The 19,886-nt window shown below is 49.1% G+C and overlaps 5 protein-coding genes across 5 annotated transcripts; 4 read left to right on the forward strand and 1 right to left on the reverse strand.

Moving 5' to 3' along the window:
* The first annotated feature begins 55 nt into the window (after positions 1-55).
* On the forward strand, positions 56-1,652 carry LOC120955092 (uncharacterized). The gene is made up of 2 exons (XM_040375606.2): positions 56-1,253; positions 1,316-1,652. The coding sequence occupies exons 1-2, from the start codon at positions 156-158 to the stop codon at positions 1,586-1,588; spliced, it is 1,371 nt and encodes a 456-aa protein (XP_040231540.2). The 5' UTR covers positions 56-155; the 3' UTR covers positions 1,589-1,652.
* A 1,199-nt stretch (positions 1,653-2,851) lies between these two features.
* Positions 2,852-4,958, forward strand: LOC120958559 (eukaryotic translation initiation factor 2D). Its single transcript, XM_040381448.2, has 2 exons — positions 2,852-3,641; positions 3,708-4,958. The coding sequence occupies exons 1-2, from the start codon at positions 2,958-2,960 to the stop codon at positions 4,803-4,805; spliced, it is 1,782 nt and encodes a 593-aa protein (XP_040237382.2). The 5' UTR covers positions 2,852-2,957; the 3' UTR covers positions 4,806-4,958.
* Positions 4,959-5,061: 103 nt separating this feature from the next.
* LOC120959137 (uncharacterized) lies at positions 5,062-5,897 on the forward strand. Its single transcript, XM_040382317.2, has one exon. It carries the CDS (start codon positions 5,131-5,133, stop codon positions 5,785-5,787), a length of 657 nt encoding a protein of 218 aa, XP_040238251.2. The 5' UTR covers positions 5,062-5,130; the 3' UTR covers positions 5,788-5,897.
* Positions 5,898-6,572: 675 nt separating this feature from the next.
* Positions 6,573-11,524, reverse strand: LOC120956653 (ornithine decarboxylase 1-like). Its single transcript, XM_040378313.2, has 5 exons — positions 11,160-11,524; positions 8,541-8,694; positions 7,865-8,462; positions 6,986-7,744; positions 6,573-6,906 (listed from the first exon to the last, which is right to left on the reverse strand). The coding sequence occupies exons 3-5, from the start codon at positions 8,302-8,304 to the stop codon at positions 6,810-6,812; spliced, it is 1,296 nt and encodes a 431-aa protein (XP_040234247.1). The 5' UTR covers positions 8,305-8,462; positions 8,541-8,694; positions 11,160-11,524; the 3' UTR covers positions 6,573-6,809.
* A 5,776-nt stretch (positions 11,525-17,300) lies between these two features.
* LOC120958185 (ornithine decarboxylase 1-like) lies at positions 17,301-19,205 on the forward strand. Its single transcript, XM_040380811.2, has 2 exons — positions 17,301-18,710; positions 18,783-19,205. The coding sequence occupies exons 1-2, from the start codon at positions 17,506-17,508 to the stop codon at positions 18,913-18,915; spliced, it is 1,338 nt and encodes a 445-aa protein (XP_040236745.2). The 5' UTR covers positions 17,301-17,505; the 3' UTR covers positions 18,916-19,205.
* Positions 19,206-19,886: the final 681 nt, after the last annotated feature.

Consider the following 19,886-nt stretch of genomic DNA (forward strand, 5'->3'; position numbering starts at 1 on the left):
GGAAAACGCACACTCCGCCTGTCAGCTGTCAATTCGCTGCGAGCTGTCATAACAATTGTTTCTGGTTTGTTTTTCTCACCTTTTCACAGGCCGGAATTTTGGTTGCCCGTGGTTGGGTAATTGTTCCTTTTTTTTTCGCTTGGCCAGCGCGTAAAATGTTGAAACTGTTCCGCGCGCCCAGCCGGCTCGGGATCGTTGCCCGGGGTTCGCTTTGGGTAAGCCGACGCACCTTCCTGTCGGACGCGTACCAGTGCCGGGAGGCGTGGAATGCCCGGCTCGCCACACCGCTGCTCGAGAAGATCAACCTGGACACGCTGTATTACGATCTGGAGCAGCGGTTCCAGCAGCGGAACAAAATCTCCGCCATCGATATCGACATCTACGCGAACAAGCTGGTGGACGAGTCGCACGTCGAGGAGGTGGCCGATCTGCTGTACAAGTTCCGGCTGACGGAGGAAACGTCCAGCACGCTCGACTCGACGCACCATGCGCTGGTGCGCAACTATCTCGACCACCGTTGCTACGGCCAGCTGATCGAGGTGCTGAACAATCGCATCGGGTACGGTGTGTTTCTGGACGCGTACAGTGCCAACCTGACGCTGGACCAGCTGCTCAAGGGGAAGGAGTTCCGGTATGCGGCGCGAGTCGCCACACTGCTAGCGCTGCAGGAAGACTTTTCCAACCCGATTACCAAAGCGCTCGCGCTGTACAGCTGCTACCGGTACGCGAAGGCGCCCGATGCGGAGCATTTCGACGATTTGGCCCCGGCCGAGCAGGGAGCTGGAGAAGCCGGTGAGGGACAGAAGAAGAAAAAGAAGGAAGAGATCAAGGTGAGGGTAAAGTTCCTGCGCAACGAGTACTTCGACGACCATTTCGATCTGACCGACAGTCAGCTGCTGCTGGGAAAGACGTTCGTGGAGCTTGGACGGGCGTACGGTGGTGCTGGCAGTGTGATTGGCACGAGCTGCGAGCTGCTCGGGCTGACGATGTACAGAAAGTACGAGCAGGCCTGTGAGTTTGTGAAGCAAAACGCGGGGAAGGAGTTGAACGAGGAAGCGCTGCAGATGATCCGCAGCACGCTGGAGAAGGAGCCAAACAAGGAGGATGAACAGTTGGTGGCATTTACGGAGGTGGTTGACAAACTGGAGGCGAGCATGAAGATTGGCAAGGACAGCTTCGAAAAGTTGATCCTCGAGCAGGTGAAGCAGAGTGTGGGAGAGCATGAAAAGCAGCAAATCGAGGCACAGGCAAAGGTGAGTGGCGAAGGGAAACTATCGTAAAGGAACGGTTCAACATGAATTTCCTATTTTTGCAGCTCTACACGGAGTGGTGCAATCTGCGGCAGCAGCGGGTCGACGAGGAGCTGGAGCGGATGCAGCGGGCCAAGCGGCTGCAGGAGATCGAACAGCTGGCGGTGGAGATGGAGAAGGAGGAGCAGAAGCTGTGGTTCTTCGAGAACGAGGACAAGATCGACCTGCAGATCGACAGCAAGCGGGTGTTCTATCCGAAGCGGTGGTTCGGCAAGAAGAAGAAGCCCCGCACGGTCGATGTGGATTACGTGCCGCCGGAAGTACGGCAGAGGAATTAGGCGGCCGTTTTGTGCGATGGTTCCGTGCTTTGCGTAGTGTATGAATATAAATTGATTTTAAATTTATTGTGAAACAATTTTTTTATGGTTTTTTTTTGTAGATTTGGACCCGAAACGATCGAAAATTTGGTAACTAGTTCTAAATGCATTCTCGAATAGGATTGGTGGTCCCAAAGTTATGCAGGTTATAGAACCGACGATGGAACCAACCCGAGCTTAGAATAGTTCTACAACTAATCCCCAAAATTGACTTCGAATTTAAAGGGGCTTCAATACCGTCTCAGGCCAAAAATTGGTTCAGATGACACCTTGGAACTATTCTCGAATCTTTCCTGGTTTTGCTCCTTTCAGTCATTCTATAATCAGGACTCTGAACCTATCTGATTACGGAACTGGTACCAAAACAGTCAGAATAGTATTACTTATCCCAAAATGATTCTTATTCTAGGTACCGAACTAATTCCTCTAATTACCGAAACAGGTCCTAAAATAGAATCATAAACTATGCTGGTACTGGACCTGGTTCTGTAATTCTGTTTTGGAAGTGTTCTTTTTGATAACAATTTTAAAACTGATTCCGAACCTATCACGATGCACGTGATGGGTAATCTGGGGATGGGTAGTCGTGGATCCACTGCGGCTCCGGTTCTGAAAAACATAATCGGACTCTGGATTCGGATTTGTCTCCGCAATACCGAACGAGTTCGGAGGAGTCGCGTCACCCTCTCCGATTAGTAGTAGGGTAGCTTGGAATCGGACCTACCCGATTCCGATTCCATGTTCACAATCAATTCCGGAGCCAATTCCGATCCCGGAGCCGATATCGGAGCCAATTCCGGAGTTGGATCCGAAACGTCTATTCTTACGAGGATGCCGAAACCGACTCCGATTTCAAAACCGATTCTGATTTCCGAACCAATTCCGATTCTGGAGCCCTTCTTCGATTTCGGAACCAATTCCGGATCCAAGTCCGATTCCAGAGTTGATTCCGATTCCAGATCTGATTCCGGAATCGATTCAGGAAATCTGGATTGGAAAAAATGGGAATTACCCATCACTACTTTATACCTGTCCTGAACCTGTTTTAAGCTTTCTTTCTTGAAGTGTTGTTTCATCCGAAGTGTCCAAGTCATGAACCTGACCAAGATCAAAATTAAACGGTTGTAAATTATTAAAAAAAAAAATCCGTGGGATTTCTGTGTTGTAGAAACTTGACATTTGCATTCGGCAGAATTTATTTTTCGCCAACTGTCAAAACGAAACGTAAACAAAAGCTCGCACAGTGGCAATATTTACGCGCTACGTGCGCACTTTTATTTATTGAACCCCGGCTGGCCCCGTTAAAAAGTAAGAAAAAGCGTCTTCCAACATGTTCATCAAACCGTTCAAGATCAAGTCCAACATTCTGGTGACCGGGTCGGAGAAGAAGCGGTTGCGGCAGCGCGTGATGGCACAGTTTAACCGGCCGGACGAGGAAACGGGCACCGCACCGTCGCCACTGGCCGAACTGTTCGGCAATCGGGCGAAGGTGTGCACGGTCAAACTCATCACCTACCACGAGGAACCGGTCACGGTGTACACTAGCGATAAGCGGCCCATCTTCTTCGAGCTCAATGGGAAGCTGCTGCCGACCGTGTACACGCTGTGGAGCTGTCCGGATCTGGTACCGGCCTTCACTACCCACGCCACCGTGCTGCCGAAGCTGGCCAACGGGGCCGATCTGATGATTCCGGGCGTGGTGAAGAAGGGCACAAACCTGGCGTCGTGGGGACGGCACCAGAAGGACGATGTGGTGGCGGTAAACTTGACCTCGAATCGGGCCGCCGTCGGAGTCGGGCTGCTGGCACACTCGAGCAGCGATCTGTACATGTGCGGCGGGCATGGTGTGTGCGTGCGCATGATGCACGTGTTCGGTGATAAGCTGTGGGGCATGGAACCGTCCGTCTGTCAGCAGGTGCCACTGCACGGGTCGGTCGTGTCGGTGCCGACGGAGTCCGATTTCCCACCGCTCGGCAGCGAGAAGTCCAAACCGGTGGAGGAAGCGGTGAAGCAAGTAAGGCGCAAGGTGGGAGAAATGTAAGAGACTTTCCTGTTTTTTACCGCTCCATTAATGTTTTAGGTCACAAAATCGCTGGAAAATGCTGCCCTTACTGCCCAGGAAGAGGAGTCGACCAGTGACGGTGACGCTTCGGACGAGGAACCACAGGAGCCGGAAGAGGCGGAAAAGCCCCCCAATCCCGACGATCTGATCAAGGGAGCGCTGCTGAATGCTCTCAAGCTGCACGGGAAGAAAATAGCGCTTCCCCTACTCACCAGCACCTTCTACCCGCAGTACGTGCAGCCGGAAATCCCCGACGGGATCGAAATGAAGAAAAGCTCCTACAAGAAGGTGGGCACCTTCTTCAAGCGAATGGCCGAGGAGGGCCTGCTCGAGATAAAGGAGGAGAAGAAGGGCATCGAAAAGGTGACCGCCCTCAACCTGGAACACCCGGCCGTGCTGTCGTTCTATCCGTACAAGGCGCAGAAAGCGTCCGCCGATGGGCAGGATGCGCCGGGCGGACCGGCCTCTTCCGGTGCTTCCAACCCGCTGCTCCTCACGCAGATGACGGCCATGTACGCGGTGAGCGAGCGAACGGCCAAGCTGTTCGGCTGCTTCAATGTAGCGCTCGGCAAGACGCTGGACCAGACGCAGGTGCGCAACTACATGCGCGATTACGTCGGGCGCAACAAGCTGATCAATCCGTCCACCAAGCTGGTCACGCTGGACGACACGCTGCGGGATATTTGCGGCTGCCCCCCGGCGCCGGAGGAGCCGGAGGTGCTGGTGGGGCTGGCCGACCTGACCGAAACGGTGCTGAACTGCATGACCAGCACGTTCGAGATGCGCAGCCAGAAGGGAGCGGTCACGAAGGGCGGCAAGCGGGCGATCATACACCTGACGACGGCGACGCGCAGCGGCAACAAGAAGGTGACGCTGATCAGCAACCTGGCGGACTACGGCATCAATGTGAACGATTTCGCGAAGGCGGTGAAGCTGGGCGCCGCCGCCAGCACGACCATGACGGAGGTGCCCGGCTCGAAGGGCGAGCAGCTGATGGTGCAGGGCAACCATATAAAGTTTGTGTTCGAGCTGCTCACCACCACGTACCAGGTGCCGAAGGCGTGCATCACCGGGCTGGAGTTTGCCAAGGAGCAGAAAAAGAAGAAGAAAAAGTAATGCTGGGCGGGGAGGTAAATTGTGTGCTCGTTGGAGCGGAAAAGGACGAGAAAGAGATGTCATTGAAAAGATAACACAAATACAAAAATTCCACACAGCAATAAAACAAAATGTAGCATTGTTTTTTAAAAAATTGTTTGTACCGTTTGAAATATCAAGGTACGTTAACGGTCGTTTTGAAAACTGTCGTGAGCGAAATGAGTTTCGCGCGCCCGTTGAGTTGTGCGTGAAAGAAGCCTCATTTAAATTGTATCCCATCGAGCTGTCACACCTGTGTTTGTTGTTTACCCGTGCCCGCACGTTGTGTGTATCGAACTCGCTCGGGATGAAGACGGACAATAAATCACACTCACACCGTCCGAAAGGTGGTGGCCAACGGAACCGAGGTAATGCCGGCCAAGGCAAACGGAAGGACAAATTCTTCCTCGATGTTCCAAAGTCGGAAAACAAACCGTACCAACAGCAGCGGAACCAAAAGGATGGTAGTGGTGGTGGCGGTGGCAATGGACGACCATTTGGAAAGCGTGGTCCGGGCGTGCAGAAAACGGTAGCGTCCAAGCCCAAGCAGCAGGGACACCGGCAAGGAGGCGACGGTAAAAAGCCATCGTACAACAAAAACAACCCCAACAGCAAACACAACAAGTACAGCAAACCACCGGGAGGCCGACCACCGGGCAACAAAGGCAAACCGGACGGAAGGAAAGGTGGTGGTGCAGCGCAATCATCCAGCGAACCGCCGCACTTTGAAGGCAAACCGGAGAAGGTGAACTACTGTCTGGCGCCGGACCGGCTGGAGGCACAGGCGCGGGCAATTAAGCAGATCGAGCGGCAGGAGCGGGAGGCGGAGTTCGAGCGGAAGAAGCAGGACCGGCAACTGAAGCACAAAAAGATGACGCAGAAGACGCGCAAGGGCCAGCCGGTGATGCAGGGCCGGCTGGAGATGCTGTTCGAGAAGGTGAAGAAGGTGGTCGGTGTGCAGTAGTGAGACGAGTGAGTGATTGAGTGAGCGAGCCTTGGTATGTAATCCCCATCCTTGAGTGTGGCCTTGAGAAGGTGTAATAAACAATGCTTAATTCAATAAGGTAAACAATATACGCACTTAGTGATGTGCTCTTTTAAGCGCATCCATGACTCCGGTCCGACTCCGGCTATTGTTAGTCCGATTCCGACTCCGGTAAAATCCGAACCACTAGTTCCGCCCGGATTCGGAGTCATCCAGAGTCGTCCGGAGTCGTCCGGAGTCGATCGAAGTCGGAGTCATTAGGCATCGTCTAGAGTCGCTCGGAGTCGACTGGAATCGGAATCGGTCGGAGTCAACAGGAGCAGTGCGACTATATGTGCTTGTGATCAGGCATTTAATTTCGTTGAGGTTTTTCGTGTACAAGCCTTTGATTCGTCGGACGACTCCAGACGAATCCGGACGACTCCAAACGACTCCGGATGACTTCGAACGATTCCGGACAACTTCGGACGACTCCAAACGACTCTGGGCGACTCCAAACGACTCTGGGCGACTTCGAACGACTCCGGGAGACAACGGTCGACTCTGGACGACTCCGACTGACTCCGAACAACTTCGGACAACTGCAGACGACTCCGAAGGACTCCGGACAACTCCAGACGATTCGGTTCGTGTACAAGCCTTTGATTTAAAGCCGGCCGACTCCGGGCGACTTTGACTCCCACCGATTTCTTTGACTTGACTTTGACTCCGCATTTTCACCAACTTTACCCATCAATAATACACACACCCAAAACACACCTACGTCCGTTTTTGCTAGGCTGTAAAAAAAGGCTGCCTCTTCGTTTATTGAAGTACGTCTTGGCGTAGTGTGGATAGGCAACGGTGTAAAGAGCGTTAACGAGGATGTTAAATTTGTAGATGGTCCGTTGCATATCTGGATGCGGGTAAAAGCTGGTCCCGATGGAACCGGTGGAATAAGCGGCTGCCGTTCGGAGGGGGCGCACGGCCATGGTACGACCGTTCCATGACCGGGGGTCGCCTCAAGCGCAGGCGACGGGTTCGTAGCTGGCCGGCAGTCGGCTGGCCGCGATCAGCGAGCATTCGTTCTGCAGCGGGAACAGTGTCTCCAGCATTTCCCTATTTGGGGAGGTAACATTAAAGGGGGAAACAGTTAGATTGACGCTTTTTCGGAGTGCTAACGAACTAAAGGACCTACCAGTGCTTCCGGCTGATGTAGCAGTAGACTTTCGGCAGCTCGAACCCATTGAACGGGCTGGCGACGGGAATGGTGTAAGCGCCCATGTTCTCAAACACGACCCAATCGTCGATCTGCAGCTCGGGCAGCGCGATCGTTTCGATCAGCTGATCGAGCGCGTCGCACGTCGGCCCCCAGAGCGTACTCTTGTACTGCTTGCCCGCCTGGCCACCGATCAGCTTCGGTTGCGGCACCTGGTGGTCGTACAGGATGCTGTTGAACGACGCGTACACTCCATCGTTCAGGTAGTACATCATCCGGTCGATCGTGCCGGTGCGCGCGTTCAGACAGACGCGCTTCGACTGCACGTTGGTGACGAGCGTAAAGGCGGATGATACGTAGTACCGGCCCGGCTCGGAGATGACGCGCACCGCCTTGTCCGGGAAGAACGTATCGAGCGCCGCGTTCACGATCATTGCCACCTCGTCGATCGAGGTGCCCGTATCGCCCGGGAAACCGCCGCCAATGTCCAGCAGGCTGAAGCTGTAGCCGAGCTGGGCCGCATAGTCGAACAGGTCGCGCGCGTACGAGATCGCTTTGTAGTAGATCGGGAAATCGGCACACCCGGACCCGACGTGGAAGCTGACGCCGATCACCTCCAGCCCGAGGCTGCGGGCAATCTTGATGAGACGGGGCGCTTCCTCCACCGGATCGCAGCCAAACTTCTTGCCGAGCGGACACTGGGCCTTTTCCGCCTCGCACCGGATGCGGATGACGAGTCTGTAGCAGGGAACAGGAACAGGTGTAAGACAAAACAAGCAAAAGAAGGAAAATTAAACAATTAAATAATGCTCTTCATTTTCTCCGTCTCTCCTTCCCTTTCCAGGCAGTGAAACGTACTTTGCATCCGGACAGTACTGCTTGATCTTGTGCAGCTCGGTATCGCTATCGTAGGTCATCGTTTTGACCGCGTTGCTCGCCGCGTACCGCACATGCGACGCCGGCTTCATCGGGTTCGCGAAGATGATGCGTTCCGGGGCGACGCCAAGCGAAAGAATCTTCGCTATCTCGCCCTTGGACGCACAGTCGAACGACGCACCGAGGGCGGCCAGCGTCGCGCACACCAGATCGGTGTCGTTGCACTTGACCGCGTAGTGCGGCACGACGCGCGGCATCTTTTCGATCCACTGCTGGTGCTTGCGCACGATGTCGCCGATGTCCATTACGTAGAACGGATTGTCGGTCGGCAGCTGCTCCGCCAGCTGGTCGATGATGGCCGGCACCTCCACCTCACCGTCGACGATCTCGATCTTGTCCGACTCATTCTCGAGGAACTTCATCTTGGAACAGGGGGGTTTGCTTCGCACGGTGTGTGGCTTTTTGGAATGTGGTACGCGCTGTTTTAGAGCGTGGTTGTGTTAGATGTTTTTGAGTGACAACCACAAGCAGCAGCGGCAAGCGGTTCCGTCGAATCGAAGCTTAACTTCACTCAAACAAACTGAAGAAATCGAAACCAAAAAAGAAGCCCAACATTAGTGTATGCCCCCAGCGGTCCATTTCAATGCATTTCACTTACGAGGCAGCCTTTAGCAGGGGGAACGGTAACGGAAGCCGTTATGGGGCTGCGACCGTCACCAGGGTGGTTTGCCGTTGGTATCTGTCAGTACCAGGAGGTGTCGATGGTTATGGTCAGTGCCCGACAGCAGGGCCAACTGACCGCTAGTCACGTCCTGCAGAGGAAGAAGAAGAAGAAAAGCCAAAGATTAGCATTAGCACATCATTACGTCAGTGTAAGGGGGGTTCATCATCATCTTTCCCGCAGCAGATGGGGCCACACGATAAGGGCAAAGCGTTTTGTAGGATTTTATAAAGTATGGTCTTGCTTGAATCGTACACGCGTTCGGGTACAAAAGGAAATTTGAAAGCATTGCACTATCTCTTGTTAAATGGCTTTGTGCCACTATCTCTCGTACGCCAGTCGAGGAGGCAGTAGCAGATCTCGAATAGTCCCGAGGAAGTCAATTCTTCTAAATTAGTGATGGGAAAACGAAGTTTTCGTCGGAATCGATTCCGGCTACCTCCAAATTTATCTGGAATAGTAGATCCGGAATCAGTTTCCAGAATCGATTTCGGAATCGGTTCGGGATTGGAGCCGGCTCCGGAATTGGTTCTGAAATCGGAATCGGCTCTGAAATCTGAATTCGCTCCGAAATCAGAATTGGCTTCAGAAACGGAGTCGATTTTGACATAAAACTCCATAAGAACAGGCGTTTGGGTCCAATGATGCTAGGTATTGATAGCCGCAAAGAATCAAAATTTACTTGGAAACCATCCATTCTCATGGAGATTCTCGGACTGAATTCAATTCAAGAACTGATTTTCATTCCGGAGCTCATTTCATTTCTGGAGTCAATCCTAATTCCCAGGAGCATAGTGCGATTCCCAGGACGTCTCTGGAATTCGCTCCGGAGACAACTCTGGAATTGGCTTCGGAGACAACTCAGAATCGGAATCAATTCCAGCATTGGAATCGGCTTCGGAATTGATTCCGAACAAGGAATCTGAATCGGGTAGGTCCGATCCCGGGCTCCCACCACTATTCTGAATCATTCGCACGTTTTTCGTGGGTGAGTGGCAGTAATTTCCGTCTAGATGTTCTTTTTTGTCAGTTCAATTTCACATTCATCAAATTAAGCGCGCTACAAATCATAACCTATACCAATCAAGCGTTATCAACTGGTTGGCCACTACATTGTTCATTAATGAAAAAAACGGCCCTGAGATTAGATTTTTTGCCCCCCTCTCCCCACTCTCCCCCCTTGTATTGAAAGGTTATCGACCGTGTGTCTGTGCGCGGTAAAACATTTGAACCCGAAATGAAACCGATTGTGTCCAATTGGAAACCGCCGATTCCGGTTGCGCGCGCGAGTGTTTGTGTTTCCGGAACTCCGAAGTGGCGGAAAAAAAAATCTGAATAGCGGATGACCTTATCATCTGGTTCTGAGAAGAGTAGGAGTGTTTAACGACTTGATGATAGTCGAATCATGAAAAGAAAGCATGCTCTATCCGCTGCCGGCAGTTCGTGGTTTGGGTGTCCTCTGTCTCCGTGTCCCCAAAAAAGCTAAAACCTTCCCCTTTGTCGCGACTGCTGCATCCGCCTGTACAAAACAGATGACCTAATATTGTGCCTTGCCCCTTCCCCCACGGTACAGTGGCACAGTGGTGGTGTCTACTGTTGCCGGGGCCTAAAATGTATTGATTAGAAATGGGACCGATTTGTATGGGTTTCTCTCTGTGTGTATGTGACGCGGTGAAACAGATGTGAGGAACTAAACACCTCCATTCTAACACGTGGTCGTCCGGTGTTCCGGTGTGTGTGTTCGTGGCCAAGTTGGTGTATGCGCGAAGATGCAAATGCACGATGACGCCCGAATCGATCGATCATGTGAATTGTGTCGCGGAGACGTGTTGGCCAGTTACACAATGCGCATCTACACACAAAACCATCTAGTAGGTTCTCCCTTTAAGCAACACACACACACACACATGAACACTCTGGCATGGTTGCATTGATACAAGGGGAAAAAAAACGCTTGCTACGCGTTTAGTGGAAAGGGCTATTGCTGCCGAGCGGGGCCTACCCAGGATAGAGCTGGTTGTGTCCGGTGACACAATACTAAAAGAAAACAGGGACCATCAGTGTGCGTGTGCGTGTGATTTTTGTTTCCACCTTCATCTCGAAGCATTTGATTTTGGTTGACGGGGTGGGAAAAGAAGATTCAGTTTGAGACGGACGAAAATCGAAGGGAAATACCGTGTGTGTGCCTGTGTGTGTTGTTGCGATGCTGACTTTTGTCTATTTTTAATGTCGCATGTTCTTCGTGGTTTTTTTTGTGTGTTTGCCGCTACGGGGGAATTCACCTCCAACGCCTCTAGACACTTTTTTTTCGATTGTTGTGTGTTTGAGCCATTTTAATTTTTGGTACCGTTTTTTTGCTCTACTCTCACTAGCTGTGTACGTGTGTTTGTGTACCTTTGCAACAGTGTCGACGACCCACCCGCGCGGCACCCGATGGCATTGGAACGGAACTGGTCGTCTCGGCGGCCAAATGGCGTTGCAGAGCAATGGCAGTCGCAAGGGTGCATGCTTTTTTTTGTTTGTTCACTGGCTACACTGGCTGGCTACGGCACTTACCTGTTGTGAAATTCTCGAAATTTTCCAACAAAAGGGAAAAATAAGGGCACCGGGTTGTGTGTTGGGTTGCACGTCTTGTTACACGACTTCCATGCAGTGCGGGGATTTATTACACTTTAGGAGACGGTTCGAAATCCGCCTACTTCGCCTAACTATACAATCGAACAAATCGATCGATTGAGCACAAACAGCCGAATACACGCGCGTGGGAAAATCCTACGATTTTGTGATGAGTCACCAACAAACTGCACTTCCTCTGGGCTACGAGCAGGACACAGGCACACACATTCGCTTCTGGGGATGCGGCAACGGCGGGACCAAACCGTACGGTTTCACTGGTGTTTCGGCAAGTTAGGCTGCAAAGAGCGCAGGGCCATCGGTTTATATACCTTCTCGCCTTCGGATGGCCACTCGCGGGAGAGCCGCTGATAATGGTCCGCAGAGGGAGAGATAGAGAGAGAAGGAGAGTGAGAGAGGACACAGAGGACACAGACGCTCGGCAGCAAACAAAAAGAGGGAGAGAAAGTTGCTCTCCTCTTGTTCCGATGTGAGTTGGCGCGCAGTGCGAGAGAAGGCAAACGTGTTTGAAGAAAGAAAAGAAAATATCGAAACGATTTGTGGTATGCCCTTTTACTCGGTTTGGTATTCTAAGCAAAGGTTTATTAAAAGGCTGTTAAATTATATTTTTTAATTCTATTTTCTTTTTTGTTCTTTTTTAGATTTTTTCATCATATTCAAAACAAACTGCAAACATGGGTGACGGGGCGCATCGGAAAGATTGCCAATCACGTTACCGAAACGTGATAATTTCACATTCGGTAATGTTATCTACGTACGCAAGATGAATGCACCCGATAATGTTAGATCTGTGCCCCGAGCACAATGATTGACGAGCCAGTTTTTCAAGCGTTATTGTTTCTTTTCGGACACAAGGCAGCGGCAACCTATTTGCTGTCCCAGGCCTCTCGGAACAGGATCAAACTAGAAACGGCATGGAAACGATGCGCTTCTTCTTAGGTACCGCTACATCATCGGCAAGACAGTGCAAAAGCCCCTGTCACTCTCTCTCTCTCTCTCTCTCTTTCTCTCTCTTCTTGTAAAGGGAGAACAACATTCAAATGCTCTTTCAAAACTGGCACACCGGATAGAGCGAACGCTCTCTCTCAAAACATAAAAGCACGTGTGGTGCGCTCTTTCTCGCCCTCTCCCGTCTCCCGTGGTTACAGCGCAGCGCACTGTGTTTACATTTATGCGCGTGTTTATGCTCCCGGGGACCACCTGATACACAGCCAGCTGGTTTGCTGGTAGCAAGGCTCGGTGACCCGGCCGTACCGAGCCAAACGTAGCGGCGCGCGCGCGCACACACACATACACTGCTGCGGCACTGTCGACGAACTGGCAAAGTCCCACCGGGTGTTTGTATGCTCTCGTGGATATGTTGTGGCATTGGTGATCACACTTTTGCTCATGTCTTTTGTGTTACATTAGAAAAACGGCGTTGATGATGGAATCTATTCTCTACGCTTTAGTCTTAATTATTTTGCTTCGTTTTTACACTTTTATTTTTAGGTATTAAAATTGGTAGCTAAAGCTTTAATATTTGCGTAAAAAATGTTGTTTATTGCATGGTGTCAGCAAGAAATGGTACTGTCGCTGTTATGTTTTGTTTATTTCTTTATCGATTGAACGTAACCCACAGGTGGCAGATTGAACAATTGAACTCCTCCAGGCTGCTTGGTAAATGCCGAATTCGGCTGTTGCAGTGAATGATTCATTTGTTTTGAATGCTTTTTTCAGGGTCAGCAGCTTAACCGTGTCGTCGCAGGTTAATAACTCTTATATCAATATTGATCGTACTGCTTCGAACCTACAAATATTTCGTTTCAACCAATTTAAGTTTGTTCCGTCCTAAAGTGGCTGAGAAATATGTACATTTTTTTAATACGAAAGTGCATAAATGCGTTGTTCCCACTGCGGAGTGCATGTCAAGCAGCAAACCGGTTGCATCGTGCGAAGCATTCGATCGGTTTTCAAAATCCTAGTTCAATCCCGCAAAAAGACTTCATTATGAATCAAGCGTAAGTTGTAACATTCAACTTATTTTCTGTATTTCTTAAAAGGTTCTCGTATGCACACTTATTTTAGTATTTTATCGTATGAAAGGAATTCCTTTTCATAAAAAAAAACAATTTCAAGTTTCTACACGTGTAATAGTTCAGTTACTCAAACATTTCATTCCAATTACATTCCTTTACAATGAGCTTTTTCACAGCACCACCAGCAATTCTTAATAAGATTAGGTATTCTTGTTTGGAATGGCAATCTTATTGGAATTCTGAAAATGCAAGAGTTCTGATTTGAACTCAAGGTAAACATATTTACCGTGTGATGCAGGGTTTCTTAAGATGTTGATCGTTTTGATCGCTATTTTTAAAGAGACTTTTAGCCGATTGGTCTTATTCGCCTCTTTGATTTAACAATTGAAATCTATAATACCATTCTTCTTTGCGTGCCCTTTGCGACTTAAAATTTGCTTACATTTGCTATAAGTCAACATGTATCGAAAGTTTCTGAAAAATTGTTTTTAGATTTTTTAACAATGGAACAATCTCTCATGATATATTTCCTTCATGTGTAGCATTGAATAATTCTGTTCTGGGTACACCAATAGCTACGCTCATTAGTGGCATATTGCAGGACCTGACCGACTACGCTTATTGTGCAATAGTTACCAATAATAAAATTTAAAACAAATATGTTGCCAACAACAAGAAGATTCTACTATAAAAACATGCTTAGTTATTGCATTCACACTGAGCTGTGCAGCGAAGATATGAAGATGTTGGATGAATTGATTATTTGAAATAATTACAATGCAGATGATTTAAATAAATCTATAAATAAGCATATGACATCATGTTCAACTGATGAAGTACTGATTGTAAAAACAAATAAATACTTATAGTTTATAGTTAGCTTAGCGCTTATAGTTAGCGCTCCTAGTTAGTAGTGGACTGCTACTGGGCGCTGGTACAACCATTATATGGAAGCGTGTCCCGAACCATTTCCATGATGAGCAACTTCAAATTTTAGTGCGATAAATAATCTTATCGCAACGGTTATATCTGCCCAGCCGGATGGTTCATGATGGTTCGCGAGTGCTTTTTGGCTGCTGCAGGACCGGCGGGGAACGGCTGAATGGTTTTCGATTGCATCAGATATATTGCTCGAACGTAACCTTGTGTGTCGTACGATCAGATCAGAGTCTCAAACGAGGCAGACTAAACAACGCAATTAATTAATGTCCCAGTTCCGCTCGCGCTCTGTTGTCAACTGGGGATGTGCCTTCCATTTCCACACAATTTTCACCCACTTTGGTGGCACATGGTCAAGTAATGGGCATCGATGATGCTGCAATCATTATCGAAATGGACCACCGAAAACGTTCCCAGCAACCCGAACGTTCTAAACCATGTGGCAGGCACACGCGGCGATCACGAAAATGGGCTGAAGGCTCGCCGTGCCGCATGAGTCAGCGGTTTGTTTCTGTTTTTTTGTCGCTTAGCATCGATGCACACGCTCTCCCGTGAGCGATAACCGGCAGCTGCTAGTGCAAGGAAGTGCTGTGCTATCTGTCAAACGGTGTCATCAGCCGGGGGGAAAAACGAGTCGAATTGTTCAAGTAAATCACAAGCTACTTCACGGCCGCGGCATGATGCGGCTGAAGCAATGCAGTGCTCGCTGAACAGTCGGCCCGGAACCGCGATTACGTCAGTTGTTTAGAGCGAGCTCTAATTAGTCTAGTCTACCGTGTTGGTCAGGATTTCGTGTACTGGGCTGGTGGCAACAAACATCCGGCAGAAAATCCCTCACGCGTCTGATGAACTGAATCTTACGGGGTAGATGGCGTGGGAAGCTTCGTGTGCGCGACGACGGTAAGTCTTTGAATGCTGGTACTATGTGCTGCGTGTGTGTGGTAGGTGGCACTTGATGTGTGAACCACACTATTTTGTAGTTTTACGATATGACCACTTGAGACGTAAGAAGCAGTAGTCGTCCATTCATTCAACTTATGGCCATTGATTGCTCGCTGGAGTCATAATCACATGACTTGATTGATAGGGATTTGGGATTACACATGGAACTCTGTATCACATGGCAGTATTTGAATGTGGGAGATTGCTCATGCTTACCGTTAATAACCGTTGACGAGATATAGTACGCCGATAGGTTGGGTGCGTTGGGATCAGATAAGAAACCACCACCATCCTTTCTCGTTCTGTTTTGCGGTGTGAAGCTAGTTGCATACACGCAGGCGGATAGCGACTGTTGTTTGGTTTGAATCTTTGATCACGCTGAGGCGCTACGCTCTTGGTATAATTTTCTGTTTGTTTTCTTTGGTTACATTTATTTGTTTTATCTTATCTGTTTCTGTTACATTAAATGATTTCTTAAATGTTTTATTAGTTTTCCAACAATGGTTATATGTTTTTAATTATTGGTTATCCTTTTGATGATATTTCTCTGTTTTAAAGATATATTGTTTATATTTTTTGTATTCTTAATTATTTCTTTTGGCCAATTGGCATTGTCTAGTTGCAGTTTTACTTAAAAAAAGACAAAAAAGTTACAAAAAGGGTCCTATGATAAAGTCGATCAATGCACAATTTAACATGATGTCTGCATTGTGGTTAAATCGCGTAAGGGACTGATAAAATGAAAAATTTAGGACACAAAAGTGCTTAAAACGACCGTCGAAACCTCTATCATAGTCTATTGCGCCAAACTGAAGGAGAAAAATAAACTATTTATTGTTTTTGTTTAATAGCTTGAATTTTCTAAAACAAATAAGATATTTAACTTATTTAGAATGTAAGGAGCTTTTACGAGCTTACTTAAAATTATCGTGTTTAATAGGTTACTTAGTTTATATGTGTAGTAATAGGTTTCAACGCCTTGTTTTATTGTTATTTGATATAAGTATATATACTTTTTTTTATTAATTATCGTATAATCTCCAAAACAATATTTCACATTTAAATGAATTGTTAAAAACAGTAAAAATAAACTCTAAATTAAGCAAAAAGCAGCATTTTCGGTACGGTTTTATTTCCTCTTTATCTGTTCGTCACTTTCTTCCAATCAATAACAGCTCGATACTATTTATGAATGTAAAGAAAAACAAATCAATGACCCCCTCTCCACTGCTGTTGCTTCCATCGAACAAACCATCCATCACGCACCGAACGCACGGAGAAGATAAACATTATCATCTGTTAAATACCTTCGAAATGTATTTCCTATTCCAGAAGAAATTCGCCTATCGCATCGGCTATCTCGCTCGGCTTCTGCTATCAGTTCGGAATAAAGTCCGTTAGTTCGTGGAAGCTGTCGAACGAGCGAGGACACCTTCAACCAACCCTTCCTTCACCAAACAGCACAATACGCACTGGGCGACTCCATCGAAATGGTTCCACCATTCGTCCCCGTATCCCATCGAACCATCGAACGGGCGCAGATCCGGGAAAGTTCACATATCACTTCCAAAATAAAGCAAAAGATGCTGACTAATGATGATGATGATGATGATGATGTTGGAGAATTTGCGTGTGGGAGCAGCCAGATAATTTCATTCCACGGTCGCCGTTATCGCGGGGCGCATTGTTTTCTCCTGCGGGAGTAGGAGGGAATACGAAGAAAATGCGAAAAAGGGGGTGCCAAAATGCTCTCAAAATGGGGAAAATTATCTCCGCCCCTCGGCGTGGTTTTTGTTCTAGAAGCGATAAGCAGATGCAATCAGTGGCCAGAGATCAGGCAATCAGGCACCCCAGCAGTGGCAGCTTATGTGCCACTCAGCTCCCCTATCGTAACCTTTGTACCGGTACGTTTGGTATTCCGATACGCAAATTATTCGCACGAAGGAGAAAGTGTGACCGTGTGACGATCATCGTAAGTGTTGAAATTCCCAGCGCACCAAGAGATACCGTTGGGCAGCGGCGGCGACGGCGGCTCCGACTGGACAGTATCATGATCGATTGACGGGCATCACGGCACGGTGGTGTGCAACGGGAATCAATCATCGGCCTTGCTGCACATGGGCTGCGAGCGCGCGATTACGAGTGGACGGGTATAAGAACCCTTTACCAAACATTTCCGTTTATCAGTGTCGTGCAGCCCAGCATCGGCGTACAGCTTTACTCTCGCGCATTCATCGCGTTCGCTCGCTTTGCCGTGTCCAGTGCCGCGGCCTTAGATCGTATCGCAAACAGCAACCAGGAACGAAAATTCGGTAGCACAGGACCCCCCGGCCAGCTGTCTCGTTAGCCCACCACGCAAGGAACCAAAAATGAGTGTGCTAGAGTGCCCGTCCGATCTGACGCTCATCAGCGATGACATGTCCATCGGCGACGTGATCCGGGATGTGGTGCGCATGGGCCCGCACGAGGAGCCGCTCCACGTGCTCGATCTGGACGATGTGGTGCGCAAGCACTACGGCTGGTGCGCCCAGATGCCGCGCGTGAAGCCGTACTACGCGGTGAAGTGCAACGACGATCCGCGCATCCTGCAGACGCTGATGACGCTCGGGACGGGCTTTGACTGTGCGTCGAAGGGCGAGATGGAGCGTATGCTCGGGTACGGGGTGAAGCCGGAGAGCATCATCTTTGCGCAGCCGGCCAAATCGATCCCGTCGCTGCTGTACGCCCGCTCCAAGCAGGTGTCGGTGATGACGTTCGACGGTGCGGTGGAGCTGGAGAAGATTCATCAGTACTATCCGGAGGCGCGGCTGGTGCTGCGCATGCGCCACGACTCACTGAAGGTACGGTGCTCACTGGGCAAGAAGTTCGGGTGTGATCCGATCGCGGAAGCGCCCGAGCTGCTGCGCTATGCCGCCACCCTGCGGATGAATGTGATCGGGATAAGCTTCCACGTCGGGTCGGACTGCGACGAGCACGAGGTGTACTATGAGGCGGTGAAGATAGCGAAGGGTTTGTTCGAGTACGCCAAGACGATTGGGTACGAGTTTACTCTGCTGGACATTGGGGGCGGCTTTCCGGGCGATAATGATAAGCCGATCGATAGGTACGCACAAGCCGTGAACGTGGCAATCGATCAATTCTTCCCCGCGGAGTCGGACATTCGCATCATTGCCGAGCCGGGCCGGTACTATGTGTCGTCGGCGGTGACGCTGGTTTCGTTCGTGGACTCGAAGCGCGTGATGAAGGAAAAGCAGCCGGATGGTACGGAGAAAACGCGAATGTATTACTATCTGAACGATGGCATCTTCGGGACGTTCTACTGCACTGCCCACGAGGCACAGCCAGCGATACCGATCGTGGAGCGCAAGACCGGTGCGAAAGACTTCCCCACGTCGGTTTGGGGCCCAACGTGCGACGTGATGGATCTGATCCTGCCCGACGTGATGCTGCCCGAGCTGGACGTGGGCGATAGTGTGGTGTTTGAAAACTGTGGCGCGTACGGGCAGGTGCTCGCCTGCCGCTTCAACGGATTCCCCCTGCCCAAGGTGATTGCCTACCTGCGCGAAGGTACCTGGTAAGTAAAGGTGTTTTGTTTTTCGGTCCAAGCAACACAGATTAACGGTATTTCATTTTTTTTTTCCTACAGGAAAATACTGCAAGACTTGACCGCAGCTTCCTCAGCTATCTCGGCCCGCTCCCTCGATAGCTCGGATGGCAAGCTGCTTGTCACGCACGAGAGCAGCTACACTCCCATCGTTGAGGCACCGTACTTGGTTTGATGGGATGTGCATTGGAGCACTTGAGCTACGTACCAATGGCAGTTAAGTTTGCATTATGTTACCTGGTCCGCAACTCTTGTTCGGGTTGTACTACTGTTTTTTGTTCCTAGCTTTAGGTTTAGCGATTAGATTGCTTTCAAAATGCGAAAATAAGGTCGCTCAGGGCATTATTACGAGGTGTATTGGTCTTTATGGCACAGCAATATATTAGTAATACTCTCGACTAAAATACTAACCAATTTAATGAAAATAAAAAACAAAAAAAACTAATAAATCAACTATTAACTAAATTACTGCGCTTTTAAAGAAACCTTACCACTTATTTTCAAGGAGATATCACAGTGGATTCTACAAGTTCCTCCTATAAGGATATACTGTCAATCTCGATATACTATCTTGAGGAAGAATTATCAATTAAACGACCGCCGCGGTTTGAAATCTCTTCCATGAGTCCTATGGGTATAGCTTCGCAAGTATTCAGGCCCATAAAAGCTTAAGATAGGCTAATGAAATCAACCACGGATGTCAAATAACGGCGCCAGACGAAGGAGAAGAAAACAGTCTATAAAGCTTGAAAATGAAATTCACTTAGAAGAATGTAGACAATTGCTTATGAAGCTAGCTCTTGAAGAAAACGCCTGAATTGTCGTCTTGTCAGATAGACAGAGTCAATGGGTGTGTCACAAGTGTTAGGCGTCATACTGACAGTAATTCACAATGGCATGTAGACTGTAATTAGTCAAGCTACATTCTAAGATCCCAAATATCCGTGGAACAATGCATGGTTACCAAGACATCAAGGTAAACCCCACGCTGAGATCCTCGATGACGTTTCATGTCCAAGCGTGTTACGCTGTCATATGCATTGACTAATAGTGACTCACTAGAGTTGGGTTCTAACTTCAAGTGATCCTATGCATGACACAATCGTCTCATTGTGGACAAGCCTAGACCGTGTGAGTGGTTGTTAT

Source organism: Anopheles coluzzii, chromosome 3 (genome assembly GCF_943734685.1).
Source record: "Anopheles coluzzii chromosome 3, AcolN3, whole genome shotgun sequence".
Classification (NCBI taxonomy): domain Eukaryota; kingdom Metazoa; phylum Arthropoda; class Insecta; order Diptera; family Culicidae; genus Anopheles; species Anopheles coluzzii.